Consider the following 25,013-nt stretch of genomic DNA (forward strand, 5'->3'; position numbering starts at 1 on the left):
GTCGCAAAGAGTCGGACATGACTGAGAGACTGAACTGAACTGAACTGACTGAATCCTTCTTTTTGTCTTTTTTTTTTCTTTTAAATAATCCTTCTTCATTGTTGAAGAAGGATTATTTAAAAGAAAAAGACAAAGAAGAAGGATTACTATGAGTTTCAATATAAAAAAGCTTAAGAAAAAGGCTTCAAATTTTAAGGATTAGTAGGTGGACACATTCTCGCTTTCCTTCCTTTTACAGGTCAATGCCTTCGTCGCTTCCAGGGCTAACAGGCAAATACCTGGGGAATCTTCTGTTTGGGAGCTGTTCTGAACTGCCTTCCAACCTAGAATCTTAAAACAGAATATACTTTCATCCGCATGAATGTACACTCAGGATTCATTACCACACAAAGCAGTTCTTGAATTCAGAAGAAAAGAGAAATAGACAAGGAGGCATTGGTCTTTTTTGGAACCTGGTTACTAGCATCATTTGATTTCGATAATTCTCTGAGACCGTCAGGTCAACAATTTAAGCTAATTGGCATCATAGTTATGAGGCCTAAGAAAGCAGTTGTGTGTTTCCATAGTAGCAAGTAATTTTAAGAATTTTTAAGAATATAAGTCAAAAATAATATAAGTATTTTCACAGAAAAAAAGAATATAAAACATTTTCTAGCAAAGCAAATAACCATACACATAATTAAGCATACAACCAACAACACATTTTATTACTTAGAAAAACTTTAACCATGACACAAGGTGGTTATTTGGATATTATTATTACAAAGGACTTAAATATACAACCTTGGTTGTAAAAGATCTGGCTAAGCCACTTAGGTAAAAGTCTATCTGTGATGTTATAGTTTCTAAGAAGTGCCATAAAAGTCAAACAGTTAAACATTTCTCTGTGCTGCCTTTTTTTTTTTTTTGTAATTCTAGAAACATCACATAAAATGGTTCATCAAGTCATGTAGACACATCAAATGTACTGGGGTGGGGAGGGCTGAACTGATACATCCACATTTTATAGACTCAGAAATGAATGAGAAGACACAATGGTACTATGTTTAAAGCAAATATCAGTATATTGTATACAAGAAAGGCATCTTACAATAATGAGTCTGTTTGTACACCACAATTTTTCAGTCTGTATTTCTAAAATCGGGGGGGGGGATCTATGATTAAAAAAACAGAGAATTGACATAAAAAGTCAAATATAAAGATATAAAAGATAACAGTAACATTCAACCATCCACAGATAAAAGGCCATCTGGACATAAGCCTGAAACCAGCAAGACACCGTCCACTGCAATTTCTCCAGTCTTGCCCTTGCCACGTTCAGCTTCAAAAATGATCTAATAATGGAGAGGGAATAAAATATTACTTGAAAATATTTAAAGCAATGATAAAGTCCCACTATTTAATTGCTATTAAACTGAACTCAATTCATATGTCCCTATTCCATAGAAATAGGCTTTGACATTGAATATATGGTCATTTATTTTCCAGATGCCTGGTATCTATACTGAGTGAACTACAATCAGAGAAAACAGGGCTCCTGCAACACCTAAAAGAATCTGGAAAGCCGTGGAAAGCTGAGAACAGTAAAGTTTAAGAGGAAATTTTGGAATTCCTTCCCATTTAGAAGGAAAAAAAAAAAGCAAAACTAAAGGAATAATACGAGTTTCTTTTCAAAACCCAGGCTAGAAGAAATTGAATTATCATTGTGAACCCTCCTACTTCACTGGTGGGAATGCAAATTGGTACAGCCACTCTGGAGATCTGTATGGTAGTTCCATAAAAAACTAAACACAGAGCTACCATATGATAGGCCAATCCCACTCCTGGGTGCCAAGAAAACTGTAATTTGAAAAGACATATGCATCCCAATGTTCATTGCAGTGCTGTTTACAATAGCCAAGATATGGAAGCAACCTAGATGTCCATCAACAGATGAATGGATAAAGAAGATGTGTGTATATATAATAATGGAATATTACTCAGCCATAAAAAAGAATGAAATAATGCCATTTGCAACAATATGGATGGATCTAGTTGGTCCTACTGAATGAAGTGAGACAGAGAAAGACAAATGTGATATGATTTCACTTATATGTGGAATCTAAAAAAATAGTGGGGAAAAATAGTACATATGAACTTATTTACAAAACAGAGCCACAGACATAGAAAACAAACATGATTACGAAAGGGGACGGGGTAGGGAGAGATAAATTGGGAGACTGGGATTAACATATATACACTATCATATATGAGATAGTAACTGTGAATTCCCTGATGGTCTTTTGGTTAGGACTTGGTGCTTTCACTGCCAGGGCCCAGGTTCAATCCCTGGTCCAGGAACTAACATGGATGGACCTAGAGAATGTCACATTAAGTGAAGTAAGTCAGACAGAGAAAGACCAACACCATATGATATCACTCATATGTGGAATCTAAAATATGACATAAATGTGGACTTCCTTGGCAGTCCAGTGGTTAAGACTCTGCACTCCCAATGCAGGGGGCATGGGTTTGATCCCCAGTCAGGGAACTAAGATCCTGCATGTGGCATATTGGGGCCAAAAAATAAATAAAATAAAATATGACACAAATGAACCTATCTACAAAACAGAAACAGACTCACAGACATAGAGAACAGACTTGTGGTTGCCAAGGTGGGGGGGAGGGATGGATTGGGAGTTTGGGGTTAGCAGATGCAAACTGTTAGAGAATGGATAAACAGCAAGGTCCTACTGTAGAGCACAGGGAACTATATTCAATACCTTGTGATAAACCATGATGGAAAAGATTAGGAAGAAGAATTACAGTTAAGTCCCCTACAGATGAGCCTTCACGTTTCTAGCTTTCAGAGATGCAAATGTATGTTCCATTCATGTCAGGCCTGAGTGACATTACAGCTTGCCCTCCGTCTCCTATTGCTGACGACCCTTCAGCTCTACCATCTCCCACCTCCTCTCTCTCCTCCAGTCAGTAACTCTTCTTGCCTGTTCACTCGATGCCAGCCCCTGTGTGCCAGCTATTGTACTGTACTACTGTACTTTTCAAGATACTGTACTGTAAGATTAAAAATGTTTTCTTTATTTTTTTTGTTTTTTTTATGTATTATTTGTGTGAAAAGTATTATAAACCTATTACAGTACAGTACTATATAGCCAATTGTGTTAGTTGGGTACCTAGGCTAACTTTGTTGGATTTACAAATGCGTTCTAGGAACAGAGCTCATTCATGTGCAGGGGACTTACTATACAGGGGACTTACTCCATATAGAGGTAGAACTGAATCACCTTGCTGTACTGCAGAAATGAACACAACATTATAAATCAACTATACCTGAATAAAATAAATATTTTGGAAAATGACCTTCTAGTTTCCATTCATTGTGATAAGTGCTGGGCACAAAATCAATGAGCAGGATGTGCTTTTATGTAGTAAGGAATTTAGAGCACGGTTTGGAAGGAAGTTGGTGGGAGGAGCCTGACACATGAGCAGTTCATTTCCACAGAATATGATACGCCTGCATCTGACAAGTATTATCATTAGTTGTGCTGTTAAATACCTTGCCTATTTCACTCCAGAATATAAGCTCTTTAAGTGGAGGGGAAAGTCTTATTTATCTTTGTAGCCCCAAGGCCTAGGTAAGTGTTTTGCTTTGTTTGTTAAGTCACTGAAAAAGAATGTAAATATCTCATTTAATACAGTTTTCCACTTACGCTTTTGGGAGTATCAGTTCCATGATACAGCTGAATTTTCCCCATCTTCCACTGTTCATTAGTGCTCCTGGTTTTCTCCCAGGCCAGGGCACTGTTACTATTTTTTGCAAACACTCTAAGCTTCCCTACTTTGTTTCCAGTCAGCCGGTAATGAAAGAGCAAACAGAAGTTGCTCTGGGGTTGCAGGTTGGGGAGGAGAAGTTTCAAACGGCCGATGTCCTTCTTCTGACCTGTCAGGGCCGAAACAGCCATATAGTAGCCAACAGCTGGAAGAGAAGAAAAACCCACAGTTAATGAGGCCATTGCAAAGGGTTTGGCTACAGTGAATAAAATAGCTGTTAAAAAATGAACACTAGGCTCCTATAGGGAAAGCTCAAGTTCTTTTCATTTCAAATATTTAGGAACAAAATTTTCATGCTAACATGAATTTTAGTATCCTAGGGCTGAAATTCTTTGCTCTGTAGAGAGGAAAACTGAGAGTTAGAGAATGAGGAATCTGTTCACATTCACAAAGCTTGGTAGTAGTAAATATGGGGTAAGAATCTAATTTAATAGTCTTTGAGCACTATGGTATTTAATTCACAAGATACATGAATTTGTACTAATGGTATCATGGAGCTCAGCCACCATGTGTAACGTATCACTCCAAGTCCTGTTTGAAGATGGCAGGAACACAGATCACCTTCTGTTTCTCAGATCCTTTTCCCAATAATTTTGTAACCAGTGTAGTAGATGTTTGCTCATCTGCAGCCTTCTGGTTGTGGCTTTGATGGACTTGAACAAAAACTCTCATAGGGTGGTGTTCGAAGAAGTTGACAGAAAGAAGATATTCCTCTAGAAGCCAGGAGAAAGACATGGTGGGTGGTGGAGTTTTCTGGTAGTCCAACTCCTAGAGACATTCTCAGGGCCCAGGTTGACATAGCTTTAGTTTTCACTGGGCCCAGAGACTGTCTGGTCTTCTTCCCTCAGTTAGTAAGTTTGCCAGATTCAGAGAATAAAAGTACAGAATGCCCTGTGAAGTTTTCATTTCACATAAACATGTCTGAGATGTACTAAAAAGCATGTGCTGCTTATCAGAAATTGAGGCATCCTACATTTTATCCAGCAGTGCTACTACCTACAGTCTTTTGTGACCCACCATGGTAGGTTTCCTTTTCACTCCAGTTCAAGCCCACTTTGATCTGTCCTTGAGATTTCATCCTTCTAAAAATGCTGATTCATCCCGTGTTGAGTGAACCTCAGGGTTATTTGCAAATCAGGGGTTTGTAAATAGGGAACTTCTATCCTGTACCTTAATCCCACGTTCTAAAAGGAATTTTTGTTAGGAGATACCCAGGTTTCCTGATTGCATGTAAGAGCTTACAAGGAAGGCTCTCAGGGAGGAATCAGTGACAAGGAAGGATCTAGAAGGATCTTTTACCTGAGGACTGGGCATATACCTCCCCAAATAAACACTTTGATTGGTAAAGAACCAGATTTCCTGAAGATATAACAGTTATTTCTAATTACAGTCAGCCTTAAATGACCAAAATTCAATTTATGCTCCAAATGGGATCTGCTAACCAAATGCTCTGCCTCAAAGGAAGTTAGAGCCCATCAAGAATAGACAGTGGAAAGTAGGCAACTCAAAGCTTCGGCAGAGAAAAATTCAAAGTTAACTGGAAAGAAAGAAACCCTCCAACGATAGGTGGGCAAGTCCAGTCCAGGAGTTCAGAGTGCTGATCTGTTGCTCGATATTATTTCAGTGCTCTGAGGGATGACACTCCTAAAACTCCAGGTTTAGGGAAAGGTCATATTAATATTTTCTTTCGAGATTCATTTTCCCCTCCTCCTAAACTCAAAAGAAAACCACAGAGCACCATAGCTGGTAAACTGGGGAAAAGAAACAACCTCCTTCTACCTTTTCCCAAATACTCTTAAACCTTATACAAAGTGCTACATCTGTGTCTCAGCAGCAGGGGAGTGAATATGGAAGAGGTTTGCTGGAGAATCCTTTACAGGGTAGGTGGGTGGGAAACAGACTAAGTCAATCATTTATCAGGGAAGACTTGGGAAGGTCTAAAAGCTTCCAAACGTGACCAACAACCCTGACTTCACAAGCAATGAGAACAATTACCCTTGAATCATTGGATAACTTTAATTCCGGGGCCGGATCATAGGACATGGATCAGTGAAGACTACATACCATTATCTCGGTCCGCAGGATTCCAGTCGAAATCATCTTCTACGTCCTGTTTCCAGTCACAGACGCCATGGTCAAAGGTGCAGTCAACTGAGATATTTACATCTGCTAAGAAAAAGGGTGCATTTCAGCATCATTAAGCGGATTAGGAAATGTTTTAACATTGGGAGCTTTGGAAGGCATGGCCATGTTTGCAATTGCTGTCAAGAGTTTAGGGAATTTGGGACTAAAAGATGCAAACTAGTATATATAGGATGGATAAACAACAAGGTCCTACTGCACAGCACAGGGAACTATATTCAATATCCTATGACAAACCACAAGGGAAAGAATATAAAAATAAATATGTGCATATGAATGTATGACTGGATTACTCTGCTGTACAGCAGAAACTAACAAACATTGTCAATCAAATATATTTCAATTTAAAAAAAGTTTAGCTAAGTATGGCTGTCTTGGCATCCATTTTGTTTGGCCCTGCAGTCTGCGAGGGCCTTAAACTGGCACCAGCCCTCACGCAAGTGCAAGCCCTAGATAAGAACCCATGGAGTCACTGAGGAAAGTGAATTCCTCACATGACTTTCCTAATGTCCCCTGTGATTGACACCCTCCCCTGCTTCCCAGGGCCTTGTGTCTGCCTTAGATAAGATCCCCCTGAAGCTTACTAACACCCCAATTGTTTTTGTTGGAGTCCATCAATGCAACCTTAGCCCAACAAGCCCAAAGCACTACACACACATGGACCCTCCTAGAGGCGTGTGCCCCACGTTCTGCTTGGACTTCCCTCTGGGGCCCCTGGAGGCCTTGCCATGTCATCCCCCAAGACCTGGAGTAATAAACTTGTCTATTTCAATTTCTTTTGTGGTCTTTTGTTGAAGCATCTGGCACCCAGGGGCTCAATCTAACAAATGTTCACTTAACAAATCCTAACAACTGCATGGAGTACAGGGTCAGCTAGCACAACCTTTGACCCAGTGCCTCCAGTTACTTTTATGTAGATTGGGGTCAGCAAACTAACATCCTGGCCCACTGCTTGTTCTTGCAAATAAAGTTTTATTGAAACACACCATGCCTATTCATTTATATATTGTCTGTGGTTGCTTTTGAGCTGCAGTGATAGAGCTGACAGATGCAACAGAGAGTGTATGGTTCACAAAGCCTGAAATATTCACCCTCTGGCCCTTTATAGAAAAAAGTCTTGACCTCTGATGTAGGTGTCAGAAATTACCACTGGGAAAAAGAGGAAAGACTGAGATGTTTCTGATTTGTAATGAATACCAGACTCTGGCTTGGAATGGGGGGCTTTTGCAGTTTATACTAAGGAATACAGGAAGGGTAAAGAAAGGGGAAAAGCTAAAGTGATAAGGGGCAGCAACTAGTTGTTGATGCATTAACGATTTGCAAAGCATCTTCACGTACATTACATCATTTGATGTGGCTGCCACAAAAATTCTACAATCATGCCCATTTTCAAGAAAGTAAAACTGAGAGTCATAAGTGATTTGACCAAGTCCTCCAAACACTGAAGGCTGGAACTAGACCTGACTCCTAAACTAGATTGGAATCCAGGCTGTCCATCTACATATATCTTAAGCCAGTACAAACACACGGCCTCTTCTCTCACTTTCCTTTCTTCTTAACCAGTATTTTCCCCTATTCCAGAAAAGATATTTTATTTCTAACTTCTAAAATTAAAAGATGCCAGGTAATGCTTGCTTCCATTCTTCAATATTCTTTATGAGTGCTATTACTCCTAAAATATACTCGTTTCTAATATATGTTACTCACCTTTGTGTTTCAGGTGGGATGATGTAGTTTTTCTTTGGACCAGAACCAGATCAACTTCACCCGCTTCATTCACCTTAGGGGCTAACAATGAACACTTGATCAGTAAAAAAAAAATCCCTAAAGCCCCACATACTAAGAAGGTATGAATCAATGAACAAAGAGGGTTTATCATATATGGCTTATACACAGCTGGCCACTCATAACCACGGGCTCCACGTCCACAGATTCAACCAACGACAGGTTGAAAATATATATTTAAAAAATCCAGAAAGTTCCAAAGAGCAAAACGTGAATTTGCCTTGCATGCCAGGAAACCATTTACATAGCATTTACATTGTATTAGGTCTTTTAAGTAATCTAAAGACTACTTAAAGTATAGGGGAGGATGTATTTAGGTTATATATGAATACTGCACCATTTTATATAAAACTTGAGCATCCATGGAATTTTGTGTCTGCAGGGGTTCCTGGGATCAATCCCCCAGGGATACCAAGGGACAGCTGTGTTCTACTTACAGAGTATGTTACAGCAGTGTTTCCCTAACATTTCCAAAGCATTCATATTGGTGCCAGTTTCCTCATCTAGAACATCTTTTTTGAAAGGTGCCCCCAGTGGACCTCATTAGGCATCACCTAACTAACCTAAACACAGCATATTAAAAAGCAGAGATATGATTTGCTGACAAAGATCTGTATAGTCAAAACTATGGTTTTTCCAGTAGTTATGTATGGATGTGAGAGTTGGACCATAAAGAAGGCTGAGCACTGAAGAACTGATGCTTTCAAGCTGTGGTGTTGGAGAAGATTCTTGAGAGTCCCTTGGACTGCAAGGAGATCAAACCAGTCAATCCTAAAGGAAATCAATCCTGAATAGTCATTGGAAGGACTGATGCTGAAGCTGAAGCTCCAGTACTTTGGCCACCTGATGGGAAGAACTGACTCATTAGAAAAGACTTTGATGCTGGGAAAGATTGAAGGCAGGAGGAGAAGGGGACAACAGAGGATGAGATGGTTGGATGGCATCACTGACTCAATGGACATGAGTTTGAGCAAGCTCTGAGAGATGGTGAAGGACAGGGAAGCCTGGTGTGCTGCAGCCCATGGGGTCGCAAAGAGTTGGACATGACTGAGTGACTGAACAACAGCAACAACAATGAGGCAAGCACAGACAAGGCAAAATAGAGAGGGAGCAACAGATGCCTGGTGAGAATGAAAGAGAAAGTCCTAGATTGGGTCAACATGGAAATCACCCTGCAGGAGCCGAGGCTGATGATGGCTCTGCATGGTCACCAGTGCCAATGGTGATTCTCCGGCTCATGTAGAAAACTGAAGCTTAAGCCCTATATAGAATGTTGCTCTGTCTATTTTACCTTTTTAAATTATAACCACACAACTCTGACATTCTCTTTTCACTGAGTGTGCCTGTGAAAAGTGCCTTCAAGAAGGAAAAAGGTAGAGATCAGCAGATCTACCTGGGCTGCAGGGGGGCTCTTTGGGGTTTAGGGGTGCATTGCATGCAAAGCTGGGCAGCCAGATGACTGAGCTGGAAGGACAAGCAGGCTTCCTTGGTCAGGAGCAGAATGAGGGGCTGCATCAAATAGGACACCCCCCAGGTAAGTGGAAAGGACTGACCTTCTGTGCATCCCACAGCAGCAAATGTGATTTTGTATCTGCAGAAGATGTTAGTTTCCAGACCATACAGAGAACCTTGCTTCTTAGGATTTAAAGCTGACCCCATCTTATTTAGGCTTCCCTGGTGACTCAGATGGTAAAGAATCTGCCTGCAATGCGGGAGACCAGGGTTCGATCCCTGGGTTGGGAAGATTCCCTGGAGAAGAGAATGGCTACCCATTCCAGTATTCTTGCCTGGAGAATTCCATGGGCAGAAGAGCCTGGTGGACTACAGTCCATGGGGTCGTAAAGAGCTGGACACGACTGAGCGACTAACTGTCACACTTTACTTCACCATCTTAGTTACGGCATGAAACTATCCTCCTCTTTCCTGTCATTTGCCAGGGGAAACTACAATTCACTTTTCTTAAGATGCATAAATTAACAAAAGTCATACTTGATACTCACAAAACACATCTCCACGAAGGCTTTGCTTCTGCTCCACATGGTTCTCATCTCTTTTCTCATCCTCCAGTTTTTCTTTCTTTCTGTGTTCATTCCTCTTTTTTTCTCCATGAGGGTTCCCATCTCTGGAAACATTGTCTTCAGAACTGAAGGGCTCCAAGTCAACCTTTGGGGTGGGAGTCCCTCTGGATCCTTCAATGTTTTTCATTTTTACCTTCTTTCTCATGCTATTCTTGTGAGCAAGCAACTTCTTAATTCTGTCCTTGATGGTACCGGGTGCTCTGAGGAATTCTTTCACAGAATTTTCGGGGATAACTAAAACCAACAGTAAAAGAGAAGTTCCACATTGACCAATAATTAGATCTCTCACAAAAATGGCGCACTTAAAAAATGTCAAAGTGCAGTCAATGAATGCTTCCAGAATCAACACATATAAGGCTCAATCATCTGATATTTTAGAAAGAACTGCATTTGCATCTGTTTTAAGTGGTTTCAATGGTTACAGCAGGATCTTAACTACCTTAATCATTCGAAGACAAACTTTCATTTTGCTTCATAAACTATGATGATGAAATACCTGCTCCTACCAAGCTGGGTTATAGATCACAACGTGATGGATTTTCCACAATCCTCTAATATTTCTGCTTTCACATTGGTATTTGTCAAAGCTGCTATCGCCCAGGGAGCCCTGTAATTTGTTTAAATGTGATGTTAAAAAATTATAGCTAGCATTATGTTGAACCATATGTACATTGCCTATAATGAGCCATTTATGACATACAAAAATGGTGATTTTTGATTCAGTGTATATGTATCTTTGAATTTCTTCACCTCAACCAACTAGTATCAAAAGCTAAATGATTTTACTTATTATTTATAGAGAGGCATCTATATTCAGTTTTACATTCATTTCGTATTTCTCACCACCAAATTAAATTCTTTTTTAAAATGTAAGTCCATGGCTGATTCATGTCAATGTATGACAAAAACCACTACAATATTGTAAAGTAATTAGCCTCCAACTAATAAAAATAAATGGAGAAAAAAATAAAATGCATCTTTGTAATAGACTGACAGACATAGAAATCAAATTTATGATTACTAAAGGGAAAAGGGAGGGAGAGATAAAATAGGAGTTTTGGATTAACAGATACACACTACTGCTATATGTAAAATTATCAGGACCCTAATGTATAGCACAATCCCTGATTGGGGAACTAAGGTTCCATAAGCCACTTGGTGCGGCTGAAAAAAAAAAAAGAATTTAAAAAGATTAAAAACTCTGACCTTTAAAATCAAATATATTGTCTTTTTATAAAACATCCAGGCATGTGCTAGTCTGAGACCAAGCAAAAAGGGTCTAATACCATCTGAACCAATTCACTTGATTCTACAACCTGGATAGAGTTCAGAGGGAAATGAAATAAGGGAGTAGGCACCAATTTCAGTGTTCACAAAGAATATTACAAAAAGGCATTGGATTGGGATTTCATTAGAATATTTTTCTTGTGTGTGTTAGTCACTCAGTCGTGTCCGACTCTCTGCAACCCCATGGACTGTAGCCTGCCAGGCACTCTGTCCATGGAATTCTCCAGGCAAGAATACTGGAGTGGGTCGCCATTTCCTTCTCCAGGACTAATACAAATAATGCATCATTACTCATTTACTTGACCTTCAGATAGCCCGTTTCAGTTGATTGGCCAGAAGCTGCGTAAGTTCTGATTTTAAGTAATGTGCATATATACATCTTTCTCTGGAGGCCCCACTGTGCAACTCTGTCTACGGGACCCAGATTCCTTTCCCAGGATCCAGAGTGAAAAATTAACAGGAAATACCCATTCCCTGGAAATTTACTTCATGCAATCAGTAACATGACACTAATGACCTTTAATATTATAAATAATGAGGAGAGGGTTTCAATCCACACCAGGCAAACCTAAACATCTGCCTTTGGTTTCTGCTTTGAAGTTTTGAGTTTTCCCACTGGAAAAAAAAATCAATCAACATTTGCGGTGTCAACAATTTCACTTCTTTAGTATGTAAAGGGCTGGGGCAAGGGCAAAACAAACTCTGCCTATGCATGACTATGAATGGATAGATTTAGCTGTGTCTAGGTGCTGCTGTTTCATATTGGACATAGCTGATGACTGTTTCTCTTGAAAATTTCTTGATTAGCACATCTTCTTTTTGAGAATATATAAACGTGGCAGGAAGCTGTGGCAGGAGGGTCTGGCACATTTGGGGATTCCAGACATCAAAACAGGGACTTCCAAGGTTTTCACACGCACAGGCCAGTCTTATGTAAGTGAAACTGACAATTTCTCTTGGGAGAAATCTGAGATTTCTCTAAATATCCACTTTGTCAAAAACTTCAACCTACCTAGATCCTCACTTTACTTGGAGAAGATCACAATGATGTGAGAACATCTTTCCCAGGAGAAGCATGACTCTGACAATTCATTTCCCTGTGCTGAGCTCACCAGATGTTCTCCTACCACCTAGCAGCAGAAACTCCCCTCTCATTCGTGTCTTAGACATAGTCTTGGGTGGAGAGGCTTAGTCATGGGTGAGGAATACACTGCACCATGAGATGCAGGCATTGGGAAGTGGGTAGGACAGCAGAAAAGCTGAGCCAGGAGTGTCTGATGGGGAGGGCCCAGGGGAGGCATCCACCCCAGAGGAGTAGCCATGAGTCATGGACACACCACGCTGCCTTGAGGCACACAGACCTGGAACCCAGGTTCCTGGGTATGACTCCCAATTCCTCACACTTTCTAGTCCTAGGACCTCGAGCCCACTTCTCTTTGCCTCAGTCTCTGCATTTTTCAAGCTGGGATAGGGACTTCCCTGGTGGTCCAGGGGTTAAGAATCCACCTTGCAATGCAGGGGACACGGGTTCAATCCCTGGTCGGGGAACTAAGATTCCCACATGCCATGGAGCAACTAAGCCCACATGCCACAACTAGAGAATCCGTGTACCACAACGAAAGATTCTGTGTGCTGCAACTAAGATCCGACACAGCCAAATAAATAAATAAATGACAAGTTGACTTTTAAAAAAAAGCTAGGATAAAAAGAGGGCATTCATAAGGTTGAAATGAGTGAATACATGTCAATTACTAAGATCAGTGCTCAACATATATTGGGCCTGTGTTTACTATTATTTTTAGAATTCATCACCAGAATGTCAAAAATCTTCTACTAAGTTAAATTTTTTTCCAGATCATACCTCTTCTGCTTATGTTATTACTGAAGGAAAAAGTATTGGAATGGCCTCGTTGTACTCACACCTATATTCTTGAATATGCTCTGTAAAATGTGAACTTCTAATGATTAAAGCATATTTTCAATGACTAAAGAAGCTGCTTTCCAATGGGAACCATCATTGAATTTTGGTAAAGAAGCCATTGTCACTATTACTCCTCCTATGAGTGCATGGTTATAGAGCATTTAACACATTCTGGGCTGGAGTTAAGCCCTACATATGGATTTTTTAATTATTATGAATTATTTCATATAATAGCCAAAACAGTATTAAGGCTCAGACACTATTATGGACTTCCCAGGTGGCACTAGTGGTAAAGAACCCATCTGCCAATGCAGGAGACATAAGAGACACAGGTTCAATCCCTGGGCTGGGAAGATCCCCTGGAGAAGGGCATGGCAACCCACTCCAGTATTCTTGCCTGGAGAATCCCATGGACAGAAGAGCCTGGCAGGCTATAGTCCATAGGGTTGCAAAGAGTTGGATATGACTGAAGCGACTTAGCATGCATGCACGCACTATTTTGAAGAGAGAAACTGAGACCCTAAAAGTTTAGTTTGTTCTCAGACCATAGGCATTAGGCTAGGGAGCCAGGAATCAAGCCAATGTAATTTGATTCCAGAAGCCATGCTCTTGGTAACTAAATGACACAGTGTCCTTTCTTAAATTGACTGTTACTAACCAAGTTGGTTAGTACTAGAGTTCTGATTTCCTTAGAATGACATATAACTGCTGTCAAACTAAGGCCAAATTATCTAATGGTGCATTATTAATACACACATATTCCCTGGTGGCTCAGATGGTAAAGAATCTGCCTGCAATGCAGGAGACCTGGGTTTGATCCCTGGGTTGGGAAGATCCCCTGGAGAAGGGAATGGCTACCCACTCCAGTATTCTTGCCTGGAGAATTCCGTGGACAGAGGAGCCTGGTGGGCTACAGTCCATGGGGTGGCAAAGAGTCAGATATGACTGAGAGACTAACACATACACACACATATAAGAACAGTAAAAAAAAAAAAAACTACACACATCCACATTTAGGTTGCATTGTTCTTTGGATATAGGTGAATAAGGATAATTGACTAACTCTTCTGTACTGCCATGTAGGGTCTGGACTTTTTCAAAAACAATAAACTCATAATAAAAGCTGCTTTATTATTATATACAAGCAGTTCACATGGATACAAATGTATTTTACAACACAGCATTTTATAATGCTGAACACTAATTAGATGTGATTCTCTCATTTTTTCTATGATTTTTCTTTGCATGTAAGGGTGGATTTTTGCCATGCTTTCAGCAATATGTGTTAAGAAGTTAAGATCAATTTTCAAAAGAGACATGGCTGTTTATTTTACAGAGAATCAATCAAAGCAGAATGGAAAGGACTGGGCAAATAACATAGTGAGCGCCCTGAAGATAGTTTTCTCTTGTAAATAAACATTTTGGCAAAAGACTAGAGAAATGATTCTGCTGCAGAATGGATAGTAACAAAATGGATGATTTTTCAGATATCAAAAAGAACATTGTGAAGAGTTTGAGGTTTTGAAGAAGCAAGAAAAATTTGTTTTAAACTACTCCCCTAAATAAGCTTAGAGCTGGATGATCAAAGGAAAAAAAAGTTTTCTTAGCATAAGAAATGTTTAGGTTGACCAAAATAACAAACAGCTCATGCAACTCTATGTCAAAAAAACAAGCCAATCAGAAAAATGGACATTTCTTCAAAGAAGACATACAGATGGCCAAAAACCACAAGAGAAAATGCTCAGCATCACTAATTATCAAAGAAATGAAATCAAAACTACAATGAGCTATCACCTCATACCAGTCAGAATGGCCATCATCAAAAAGTCCCCAAACAGTAAATGCTGGACAGGGTGTGGAGGGAAGGGAAGTCTCCTGCACTGTTGGTGGGAATGTAAATTGATACAGCCACTGTGAAGAACAGTATGGAGAGTACTTAAAAAACTAAAAAGAGAACTACCACACTATCCAGCGATCCCACTCCTGGGCATGTGTCCTGAGAAAACTCTAATTCAAAAGATACATGCACTGCTATGCTCATTGCACTATTTACAACAGCCAAGACATGAAAACAACCTAAATGCCCATCAACAGAGGAATGGATAAAGATGTAGTACATATATACAATGGGATATTACTCAGCCATAAAAAGAAAAAAAACAATGCTATTTGCACCACATGGATGGACCAAGAGATGATCAGACTAAGTGAAGTCAGTCACATAGGGAAAGACAAATATCATATGATATCACTTATACATGGAATCTTTAAAAAGTGATACAAATGAACTTATTTACAAAACAGAAACAGACTCACAGATTTCAAAAACAAATTTATGGTTACCAAAGGGGAAAGGCGGAGGGGTGGATAAATTAGGAGGCTGGGATTAACACATACTCACTACTATATATAACATATATGAACAACAAGGACCTACTGTGTAGCACAAGGAACTCTACTCAATATTCTGTAATAACCTATATGGGAAAAGAATCTGAAAAAGAATGTGTGTGTGTGTATATATATATATGTCTGAGTCACTTTGCGGTACACCTGCAACTAACACAACATTGTACACAAACTATACTTCAATAAAATTTAAAAACTGTTTGGGTTGATGTGGGATTTATAATCTCTAAACACTGGGCTACAATAACAAAAACATGGGTTGCAAACAGCTACCCACTGGCACGCTTGCAAACGGTGCCTTCATTTGGACGTTGACGACACACTGCGGTTTCAAGAGGGAGCAAGTGATTAAGAAGGAAGAGCACTCCAGGCCTCTTTTGGCCAGTTCGTCCTAATCTCTGTGATTCTTTGGTCTGGGGGGCAGGGATGAGTACGTGGAGGTGAGGTGAGTTGCTGCCTTACAGACACAAGTATTTTCCCAGTGCATCTTTTTTTTTTTTTCTATGCACAGCATTTTTCTGCATTTTGCTTTTACAGGATTTCAGAGTCAGGAGGAGCTAGACCTTAATGAATATGATTGAAACTGTGCTAATAACAGTCTGAGCCAGAGCTAACTTTATTGAGCATCTACTATGTGCCCAGCTGAACTAACCCGTCTATCTATACTACCTCATTCAAGTCTCAATGAACCTATGAGAGAGGTATTGGGAGGAATGTGGGGGCCCCCAAACATAACCCAAGAAAAAGATTGGGGTGCTGGTGGTTTACTTAACAGGTGATTCCAGGAGGCGGAAGAGGGGTAAGAGGGACAGTGAGACAGGAAGGGAGGAGAGTCGAAAATGGTGCCTCAATGGACAGGTAATCACAGTGGGTGACGAGGGATATCTGGGGACCAGCATAGAACCCACCTCAGAGTTGGCCTGCTGCACAGGGGAGGCCGGGGGATTGAGGTGTAGACCCTTGGCCCTCACGGCTTGAGGACTGACTGTCCCTGGGGGTGAGAACTTGGGGGTTTAGCCCCAGGGGGAAGCTACAAGGCCACAACGCAGACAGAGTCCACTGCACTGGGGCTTGGGACATGCACAGAACTGTCCCCCACCTCACTGAAGTCAAGGGTCTCTGAGGGATGGTGGCCTGGCCCCTTCTGAGGACTCGCTAAAGGACCACCATGGGGCCCATTTCAGATAGAAAGACACAGAGTTTAGAGAGGTGAAGCACCTGGCGAAAAACCACAGGCAATACGGGGTACAGCTCAGATTCAAATTCAGGCCTTCCTAGCCCTAAGCTGGGCTGTCGACCAGATGACCTGAGACCAGTGAGGCCAGAATGGACATGTGCAAAGTTGGTGGCATGAAGGAGCCCTTGACCACTGATCCTGTGTGGAAAGTGTACTGATTCCATCTCTTCTCTGCAGGTCTCTCAAAATTATGGTATCTTTCCCACCATCCCACCTACCCATGCACATCCCTGCATAGGAAGCCAGTCTCTCAGTCTTTCTTTGAATAAAGTTTCAGAAGGACGCCACAGACACGTCTACACAGAGGGACAGAAACCACAGCAACAAGCTATTGGAGACCGAGGAGTTGCTGAATCCCATCTCCAGCCCAAGGCGGGGCCCCTCCTGGAAGCCATGGTCCCCACTCTACAGATTTTCTTCACTCTGAGACCCCACATGGGGAAATTTGTCAGAGAGAATGCAATCCTGCCCTTGGCCTACTTCGGCTATGGGAAGGCACTTTTACTTTTGTTGCTGTTCAGTCACTCAGTCGTGTCCGACTCTTTGTGACCCCATGGACTGCAGCACACCAGGCCTCGCTGTCCATCACCAACTCCTGGAGTTTGCTCAAACCCATGTCCTTTGAGTCGGTGATGCCATCTATCTACCTAATCCTCTGTCGTCCCCTTCTCCTCCTGCCTTCAATCTTTCCCAGCATCAGGGTCTTTTCCAGTGAGTTAGCTTTTTTACTTTACGTTCCTCAAAATATTGACAGGCACTATGTCTGCTTTTCCACACTTTTTTTTCCTTTTTCTTCCAGGTTAAACACTGCCCAGTTCTTTTGGCAGTTCTTCAAGGAATGTGATTTCCAGACTCATCTTCCTTGCTTATACTCTTCTGTACATCATCTCATCCAGTGCCGCTGGGGTATGATGAATCTTTTATGAGTGTGGTGCTCAGAGTCCAACATGGTGTGTGGACTGTTTATTTTTGCTATCACTGAGTTCGGCTCTGTTGTCATCAGGAGTATCAGCCAGGTGGGGGTACAGGATGGGATACAGGTCAAGGGACGACTTACAGCCATATTTATTGGAATATGTGGCCATGCTCCTAAGGCATCTATGAGAGAGTAGTGTCAGGGTGGCCAACGAGTCTTGGCACACAATGAGCCAATGCTAAAAGGGACATGATCAGAGGATAAGCCCAGGTGACTAAACAGAGTGGGACATGGTTGGTCAGGCACATGACCATCCTGTAATCTTTGCTGGCTGGTCTTGGAAGACATTCAGGGTGCTCACCATGATTTCCAGTTTTCTTCTCTTTCAGGATGCATGACCGGATTAAATATATTTTCTCCCCTGCTTCCAAGCTTAATCAGATTGTCGACACTTCTTTAACTGCTGTGAAGAACCCTCAGCCTTGGATTGACACCATGGTACCATAAGACAGTGGGACCTCTGTCAGCTGGCATTCCTAAGTGACAATGTGGACAAGAAACGCCCTGACAACTCTCTCTGGGTATAGCACAAGTGGCAAAAGAAACTGTGATTATTGTAGCTTTTGACGCAGTGATGTTTTCTTATTATACATTGAGTGTATCAGAGTTTACCTGCTGAGCATTAAAGAATTTATCAGCAAAAACCATGGGACTTGACTCTACATCAAAAAAAAAAGTTTATAGAGGCTTGAGGAGGATGACAAAGGGAGGTTAGCTTCATTGTACTTTTTTTTCAGGTGTACGTTCTGAAAAAAGTCCTGACTCACATGGTTAAAAACCTTCTCTGGTTCTAAGCCACTGATACTTCAGGACTGTTTGTTATTGCCCCGTAACAGAGCCTCTCCTGACTGATACATTTGCTCAGTGTCATTGTCCTCAAATCTTATTTTCAGTATTTGAAAACATGTCGTAAGCAGAAGACCCTTCAGTTTCCAAACACTGTATGCACGCATCTTGCCCCCTCCCCCGCCCCCACCCCGCTCCCGACACACAGAGGGAAGGAGCAGGGAGAAGGAAAGGAGGAAGGAGACAAGGCGTGAATGCTTTATAGGGAAGAGCGAAGATACTGTGACCAAGTGTACTTACGGGCACACTGCAGTCCGCTGCCTTTATACCCCTGGTTGCACTTGCACTTGAAGGATCCCTGGGTATTGAGGCAATTGGCATGGACGCTGCATGTGTGTGTATTCGCAGCGCATTCGTTTATATCTGAAAATGTGAACAGTCCCATGAATCATCCTGTGGTAACAGCACTTGCTGAAAGACTATCCTCAGAACTTGAGTAACTCCAGGGCCAACCACTCCACCCAGCCAGCGAACCCTGTGTGGCCGGGGAACTGAGAAGCACTGAGGATGCCTGGTGCCTTGGCCCAAAGCCCTGGTTTTGCTTGCTGCCCGCCACCTCCCCCACAGCAACTGCTTCTCCGGCTTATCAATGCTACTGACATCTCGAAGCTGTTTGGGCTTGATTGCTTAACATTGTCATCTGCCAAACTTACCACTAAATAACAATATCAGAAAGTAAATTCTGTACATGGAAGGGCTTGGGACTCCTAGTCCACAAAGAACAAGATGCACTAGGAAGCACTGACATCATCTGAAAAATGTGAACCTTTTCTTCATAGGCTGCCAGGAGCAGGGGTCAGGCCGGTCTGAGCTCGTCTGTTGGGTTTAGACTCAGAAAGTTTACTGAATTCCACCCATGTGACAGCTTCCTTGGCCGTCTTTTCCCTCCCACTTTTTTTCTATACTTCTCAAGGGCTTCCCAGGTGGCACTTGTGGTAAAGAACCCACCTGCCAATGCAGGAGACATGGGTTTAGATTCCTGGGTTGGGAAGATCCCTGGAGAAGGAAATGGCAAACAACTTCAGTATTCTTGCCTGGAGAATATGCACACAAAACAGGCTATTGTTTGCTTGTTTAATTAATTAATTTCTTTATGGCCGTGCCACGTGGCATGTGTGATCCTAGCTACCTGACCAGGGATCGAATCTGGGCCACCCTGCACGTGAAGTGCAGAGTCTTAACCACCGGACTGCCAGGGAGGTCCCCTACTATTGTTTTTAACTCTGCCACAAGGGGGCTCAGGTGCTGATCTTAGTTCAGTTCAGTTCAGTTCAGTTCAGTTCAGTTGCTCAGTCGTGTCTGACTCTTTGCAACCCCATGAATCGCAGCACGCCAGGCCTCCCTGTCCATCACAAACTCCCGGAGTTTACTCAAAACTCATGCCCATCGAGTCGGTGATGCCATCCAGCCATCTCATCCTCTGTCGTCCCCTTCTCCTCCTGCCCCCAATCCTTCCCAGCATCAGGGTCTTTTCAAATGAGTCAACTCTTTGCATGAGATGGCCAAAGTATTGGAGTTTCAGCTTCAACATCAGTCCTTCCAATGAACACCCAGGACTTATCTCCTTTAGGATGGACTGGTTGGATCTCCTTGCAGTCCAAGGGACTCTCAAGAGTCTTCTCCAACACCACAGTTCAAAAGCATCAATTTTTCGGCACTCAGCTTTCTTCACAGTCCAACTCTCACATCCATACATGACCACTGGGAAAACCATAGCCTTGACCAGACGGACCCTTGTTGGCAAAGTAATGTCTCTGCTTTTTAATATGCTAACTAGGTTGGTCATAACTTTCTTTCCAAGGAGTAAGCGTCTATTAATTTCATGGCTGCAGTCACCATCGGCAGTGATTTTGAGCCCCCAAAAATAAATCAGTCTTACTGTTTCCACTGTTTCCCCATCTATTTCCCATGAAGTGATGGGACCAGATGCCATGATCTTAGTTTTCTGAATGTTGAACTTTAAGCCAACTTTTTCACTCTCCTCTTTCACTTTCATCAAGAGGCTTTTCAGTTCCTCTTCACTCTCTGCCATAAGGGTGGTGTCATCTACATATCTGAAGTTATTGATATTTCTCCCAGCAATCTTGATTCCAGCTTGTGCTTCTTCCAACCCAGCGTTTCTCATGATGTACGCTGCCTATAAGTTAAATAAGCAGGGTGACAATATACAGCCTTGACGTACTCCTTTTCCTATTTGGAACCAGTCTGTTGTTCCATGTCCAGTTCTAACTGTTGCTTCCTGACCTGCATACAGGTTTCTCAAGAGGCAGGTCAGGTGGTCTGGTATTCCCATCTCTTTCAGAATTTTCCACAGTTTATTGTGATCCACACAGTCGAAGGCTTTGGCATAGTCAATAAAGCAGAAATAGATGTTTTTCTGGAACTCTCTTGCTTTTTTGATGATCCAGCGGATATTGGCAATTTGATCTCTGGTTCCTCTGCCTTTTCTAAAATCAGCTTGAACATCTGGAAGTTCTCGGTTCACATATTGCTGAAGCCTGGCTTGGAGAATTTTGAGCATTACTTTACTAGTGTGTGAGATGAGTGCAATTGTGCGGTAGTTTGAGCATTCTTTGGGATTGCCTTTCTTAGGGATTGGAATGAAAATTGACCTTTTCCAGTCCTGTGACCACTGCTGAGTTTTCCAAATGTGCTGGCATATTGAGTGCAGCACTTTCACAGCATCATCTTTCTGGATTTGAAATAGCTCAACTGGAATTCCATCACATCCACCAGCTTTATTCGTAGTGATGCTTTCTAAGGCCACTTGACTTCACATTCCAGGGTGTCTGGCTCTAGGTGAGTGATCACACCATTGTGATTATCTGGCTCGCCCATGAAGATCTTTTTTTGTACAGTTCTTCTGTGTATTCTTGCCACCTGTTCTTAATATCTTCCGCTTCTGTTATGTCCATACCATTTCTGTCCTTTATCAAACCCATCTTTGCATGAAATGTTCCCTTGGTATCTAATTTTCTTGAAGAGATCTCTAGTCTTTTCCATTCTGTTGTTTTCCTCTATTTCTTTGCACTGATCGCTGAGGAAGGCTTTCTTATCTCTCCTTGTTATTCTTTGGAACTCTGCATTCAAATGGGTATATCTTTCCTTTTCTCCTTTGCTTTTCGCTTCTCTTCTTTTCACAGCTATTTTTAAGGCTTCCTCCAGACAACCATTTTGCCTTTTTGCATTTTTTTCCATGGGGGGGATCTTAATCACTTCTTAAATCACAAATGTTTGCTTCCTTTGACAGTTCCCCATGTGGACTACCCCCCTGTCCTGTGGCATCTCCCTCTAGGTCTCAGGAAACAGGCTCCAGCTCTGTGACACAGCCTGAAGATGGACCCCAGAGATGGTGGGGTCTGGAGCAGCTTGGAGGATCCCAGCTCACAAGAAGTGAGGATTTTACAAGCCGGATTAGGATGGCCTTTAGGCTTGAGGGAAGAGCTATGGAGGCTTCATACGATGTGTTCAAAACCCAGGAATGGATACTACCCCAACACGATTACACAGGACATGTCCTGGTCAGCTCTGAGCTTGGGGTGGAAAGAAATCCTACTTTCCCTGCTGCTGTTAGCTTTCCGTGTTACACACACATGTCTGTCATGTGCACATCATGTAAACAGGACACTCCAGGGGGACGAGATGTCTGCGGGACCAACCCCATCCATGCTCTATCAAGGGCAATGGAAAGCCGTCCAAGGGTTCCCCAAATACCCCACTTCATTTGCTCATTGAGGCTTGGAATTCCTTCCCTAAGGGACAGGATCTCTGATTTCACCCGTATAGGGCTGAGAGCTGAGTGATATCTTAGTCTTATCATAGAGTGATCTTGATGACCCCAGAAAGTGAACATTTTAGGGGACATAGAGCTGGAACCATGGAAGGGTTGAAGGAGGAGCGAGGAAAGAGCACATCGCACCTCCTTCATTCATTTTTCTAAAGCCACTCCTGATGGAGACTTAGGCAAGGGCCACTGAGATCAAGATTAAGCAGGACTTGGTATTCCTCCTTTTATCAAATATAAATATGCTTCACTGTCCTCATTTTTAGGGCTTCCCAGGTGGTACTAGTGGTAAAGAACCCTCCTGCCAATGCAGGAGACATAAGAGATGCAGGTTCCATCCCTGGGTCAGGAAGATCCCCTGGAGGAGGAAATGGCAACCCACTCCAGTATTCTTGCCTGGAGAATCCCATGGACAGAGGAGCCTGGAGGGCTACAGTCCATAGGGTCACAAAGAGTTGGACACAACTGAAGTGACTTAGCAATTTTAGCTATACCTGGAGATAGAATAAAAAATATCAACAAAACAAAACCAATAATTTTTTTTTTCAAAAAACCCACAAAAATCATCTCAAGCTATTTATCTCCAAAATAGAGCTACAGAGACTGCTATTCTTTACTTTAAACTTTGACAAACTTGGCTTCATGTAATTCATGTCATCAGAGTTCCCAAATGACAAAAATTTTTTAAAAATATTACTTTCTCTGTGTTGTTAAGCTGGTCAGTACAGTAGATGGTTCAACTAATAGAACTGATGTCTCAATATCTGTAGAGAAAGCCTATAGGTTTCTTACCTACACAGTCGTACCAGCCATTGATATATTTCAGTTCAAAACCAACATGACATTTGCAATAGTAGCTTCCAAATGTGTTCACACATCTTCGATTGTAGGGGCAGAAGGCTTTATCAGAGACACATTCATCGATGTCTAGGATGGAGAACCAGGACATGTCAGACACACCAAGAAAGCACCCTCCCTCAAACACTCTGATGCCCGCACCCAGAGCACACAGTGCACACACGCACGTGTGGTTTCTTCACTGGAAAACTCTGATTATTTTGCTACCAAAGTCCTATCCTCCGGGAAGAGTTCTGGATCCCCGAGGCACATTCACTGGATTTCTATCACTTTATACACATTATTTTAGAGGTATTATCTTGCTGTAATGGCATTACTTATATGCACATTTTCTCTCTCATTAGGCCCGGCCTTTTCTGAGGCAGGGAACTTGGCACTTGGTACACAGACACTCTGTTTTGCCGAAGGAATTAATATTATTCCAGCTATGGATATTGCATGGCAAACCTAATACACAAACATTCAAAGCTTGCATTTCACAAAAGAATTATTTCGTTAGCAACTGCCTCCAAATCCTTTCATATTGTTCCAAATCACAGAAACACGGTTTTTAAAGAACGTACTGATACATAAATTGTGGGTCAAATGGCATAAAGCCATGATGCAACTTAGGAGACAAGAGGCTTCCTTCCTTTACTACCATGGAAAGTCACATCACAGGGGGGCCGACAACTATGCAGACCAAACCATTAAGACTCAGACTTTGCCTTAACTTTCAGATGTCAAATCAAGTAAATTTGGAACCATCATTATTTTGTAACAGTGGTTAAACATGAAACTTGGGGCTGGCTTCTTGTTCTTTTTGCATTCTTGATATAATTAACAAGTAAGTGTTGGATTGACCAAAATTATTTTTCAGGGATTACTTTCATATACATCAAGTTTCTCCTCCAATAAAAATGGCACTTGACAAATCAAAGAGGCGTGTGAACACTTGGATTCATTTGGCCAAGAATTAGCCTTGACATAAATCTGATTTTACTGAAGAGCACTAAACTCTGTGAACTGAATTAAATATTTGCCTGCTCTCAAAGAGCAGAACCAAATTTTTAATTTATACAGACTTCTTATTAAAGTGGTTAACTGATTTAGGATCTATTTGGGTGAGCTTTATTTTTTTTTTCTTCTTTTGTTAAATTTATTCTTAAGTACCTTGTTTTTTTTTATTAAAAAAATTTTTTTTTCATTTATTTTTATTAGTTGGAGGCTAATTACTTCACAACATTTCAGTGGGTTTTGTCATACATTGACATGAATCAGCCATGGAGTTACATGTATTCCCCATCCCGATCCCCCCTCCCACATCCCTTGGGTGAGCTTCCTAAATGTGGTTTATCAAGTTATGTATCAATACATTTAGGGTAAATAAGCACCAACCACCTCAAATGAAAAATCTACTTCTATTGTAGTCCAGAAGTTAGAATATTAAATCATAGTGCTATTTGCTTGCTTCCATCAAAAAAGATTAAGAACTCTTTTGAACATTCTGTTTGGTTTGACATCCCATATTAATGCTATGTGTTAACTTGGTCATAATATTATCTATCTTTAGTGCAATATATTTAAATACACTAAGAGTATATACAACTTGGTAGTTGAAGCAAAAAGTGCAGGGTAAATATACAAAAATAAAATTACTTTTATCTTTTTCCATTATGGCATCAGGCAACCCAACAAATTATAGAGAAGTGTTTTCTCTAGCATGGCAAAGTGTGTTTAGAACATATGTGCTATAAATGTTGTCATGGAAATGGACATAAATCTGTCATTTCAGGAACTTTCGATGTCTAGTCAACAAGTAGGCTGTGACGGATGAAAAAGGAGGAATGGAATAAAAAGAGAAGTCAGGGGAGGAGGTG

General features: G+C 41.4%; 1 protein-coding gene across 3 annotated transcripts in view; it reads right to left on the minus strand.

The window, feature by feature from the left end:
* Positions 1-679: 679 nt before the first annotated feature.
* EGFL6 (EGF like domain multiple 6) overlaps positions 680-25,013 on the minus strand; it is a 54,084-nt gene continuing 29,750 nt past the window's right edge. Inside the window, exons 5-11 of one of the 3 annotated variants that reach the window (XM_070462609.1) lie at positions 23,089-23,223; positions 18,753-18,875; positions 9,759-10,070; positions 7,681-7,761; positions 5,896-5,997; positions 3,711-3,976; positions 680-1,334 (exon numbers count right to left, since the gene is read on the minus strand). In XM_070462609.1, the coding sequence (XP_070318710.1) occupies positions 1,224-1,334; positions 3,711-3,976; positions 5,896-5,997; positions 7,681-7,761; positions 9,759-10,070; positions 18,753-18,875; positions 23,089-23,223 (1,130 nt within the window). In that variant the 3' untranslated portion in view covers positions 680-1,223. Of the gene's footprint in view, positions 1,335-3,710; positions 3,977-5,895; positions 6,001-7,680; positions 7,762-9,758; positions 10,071-18,752; positions 18,876-23,088; positions 23,224-25,013 lie in introns of all 3 variants that reach the window. The other 2 variants (XM_070462608.1, XM_070462610.1) reach the window with 2 other exon arrangements.

This window comes from Odocoileus virginianus, unplaced genomic scaffold (genome assembly GCF_023699985.2).
Source record: "Odocoileus virginianus isolate 20LAN1187 ecotype Illinois unplaced genomic scaffold, Ovbor_1.2 Unplaced_Scaffold_6, whole genome shotgun sequence".
NCBI lineage: Eukaryota > Metazoa > Chordata > Mammalia > Artiodactyla > Cervidae > Odocoileus > Odocoileus virginianus.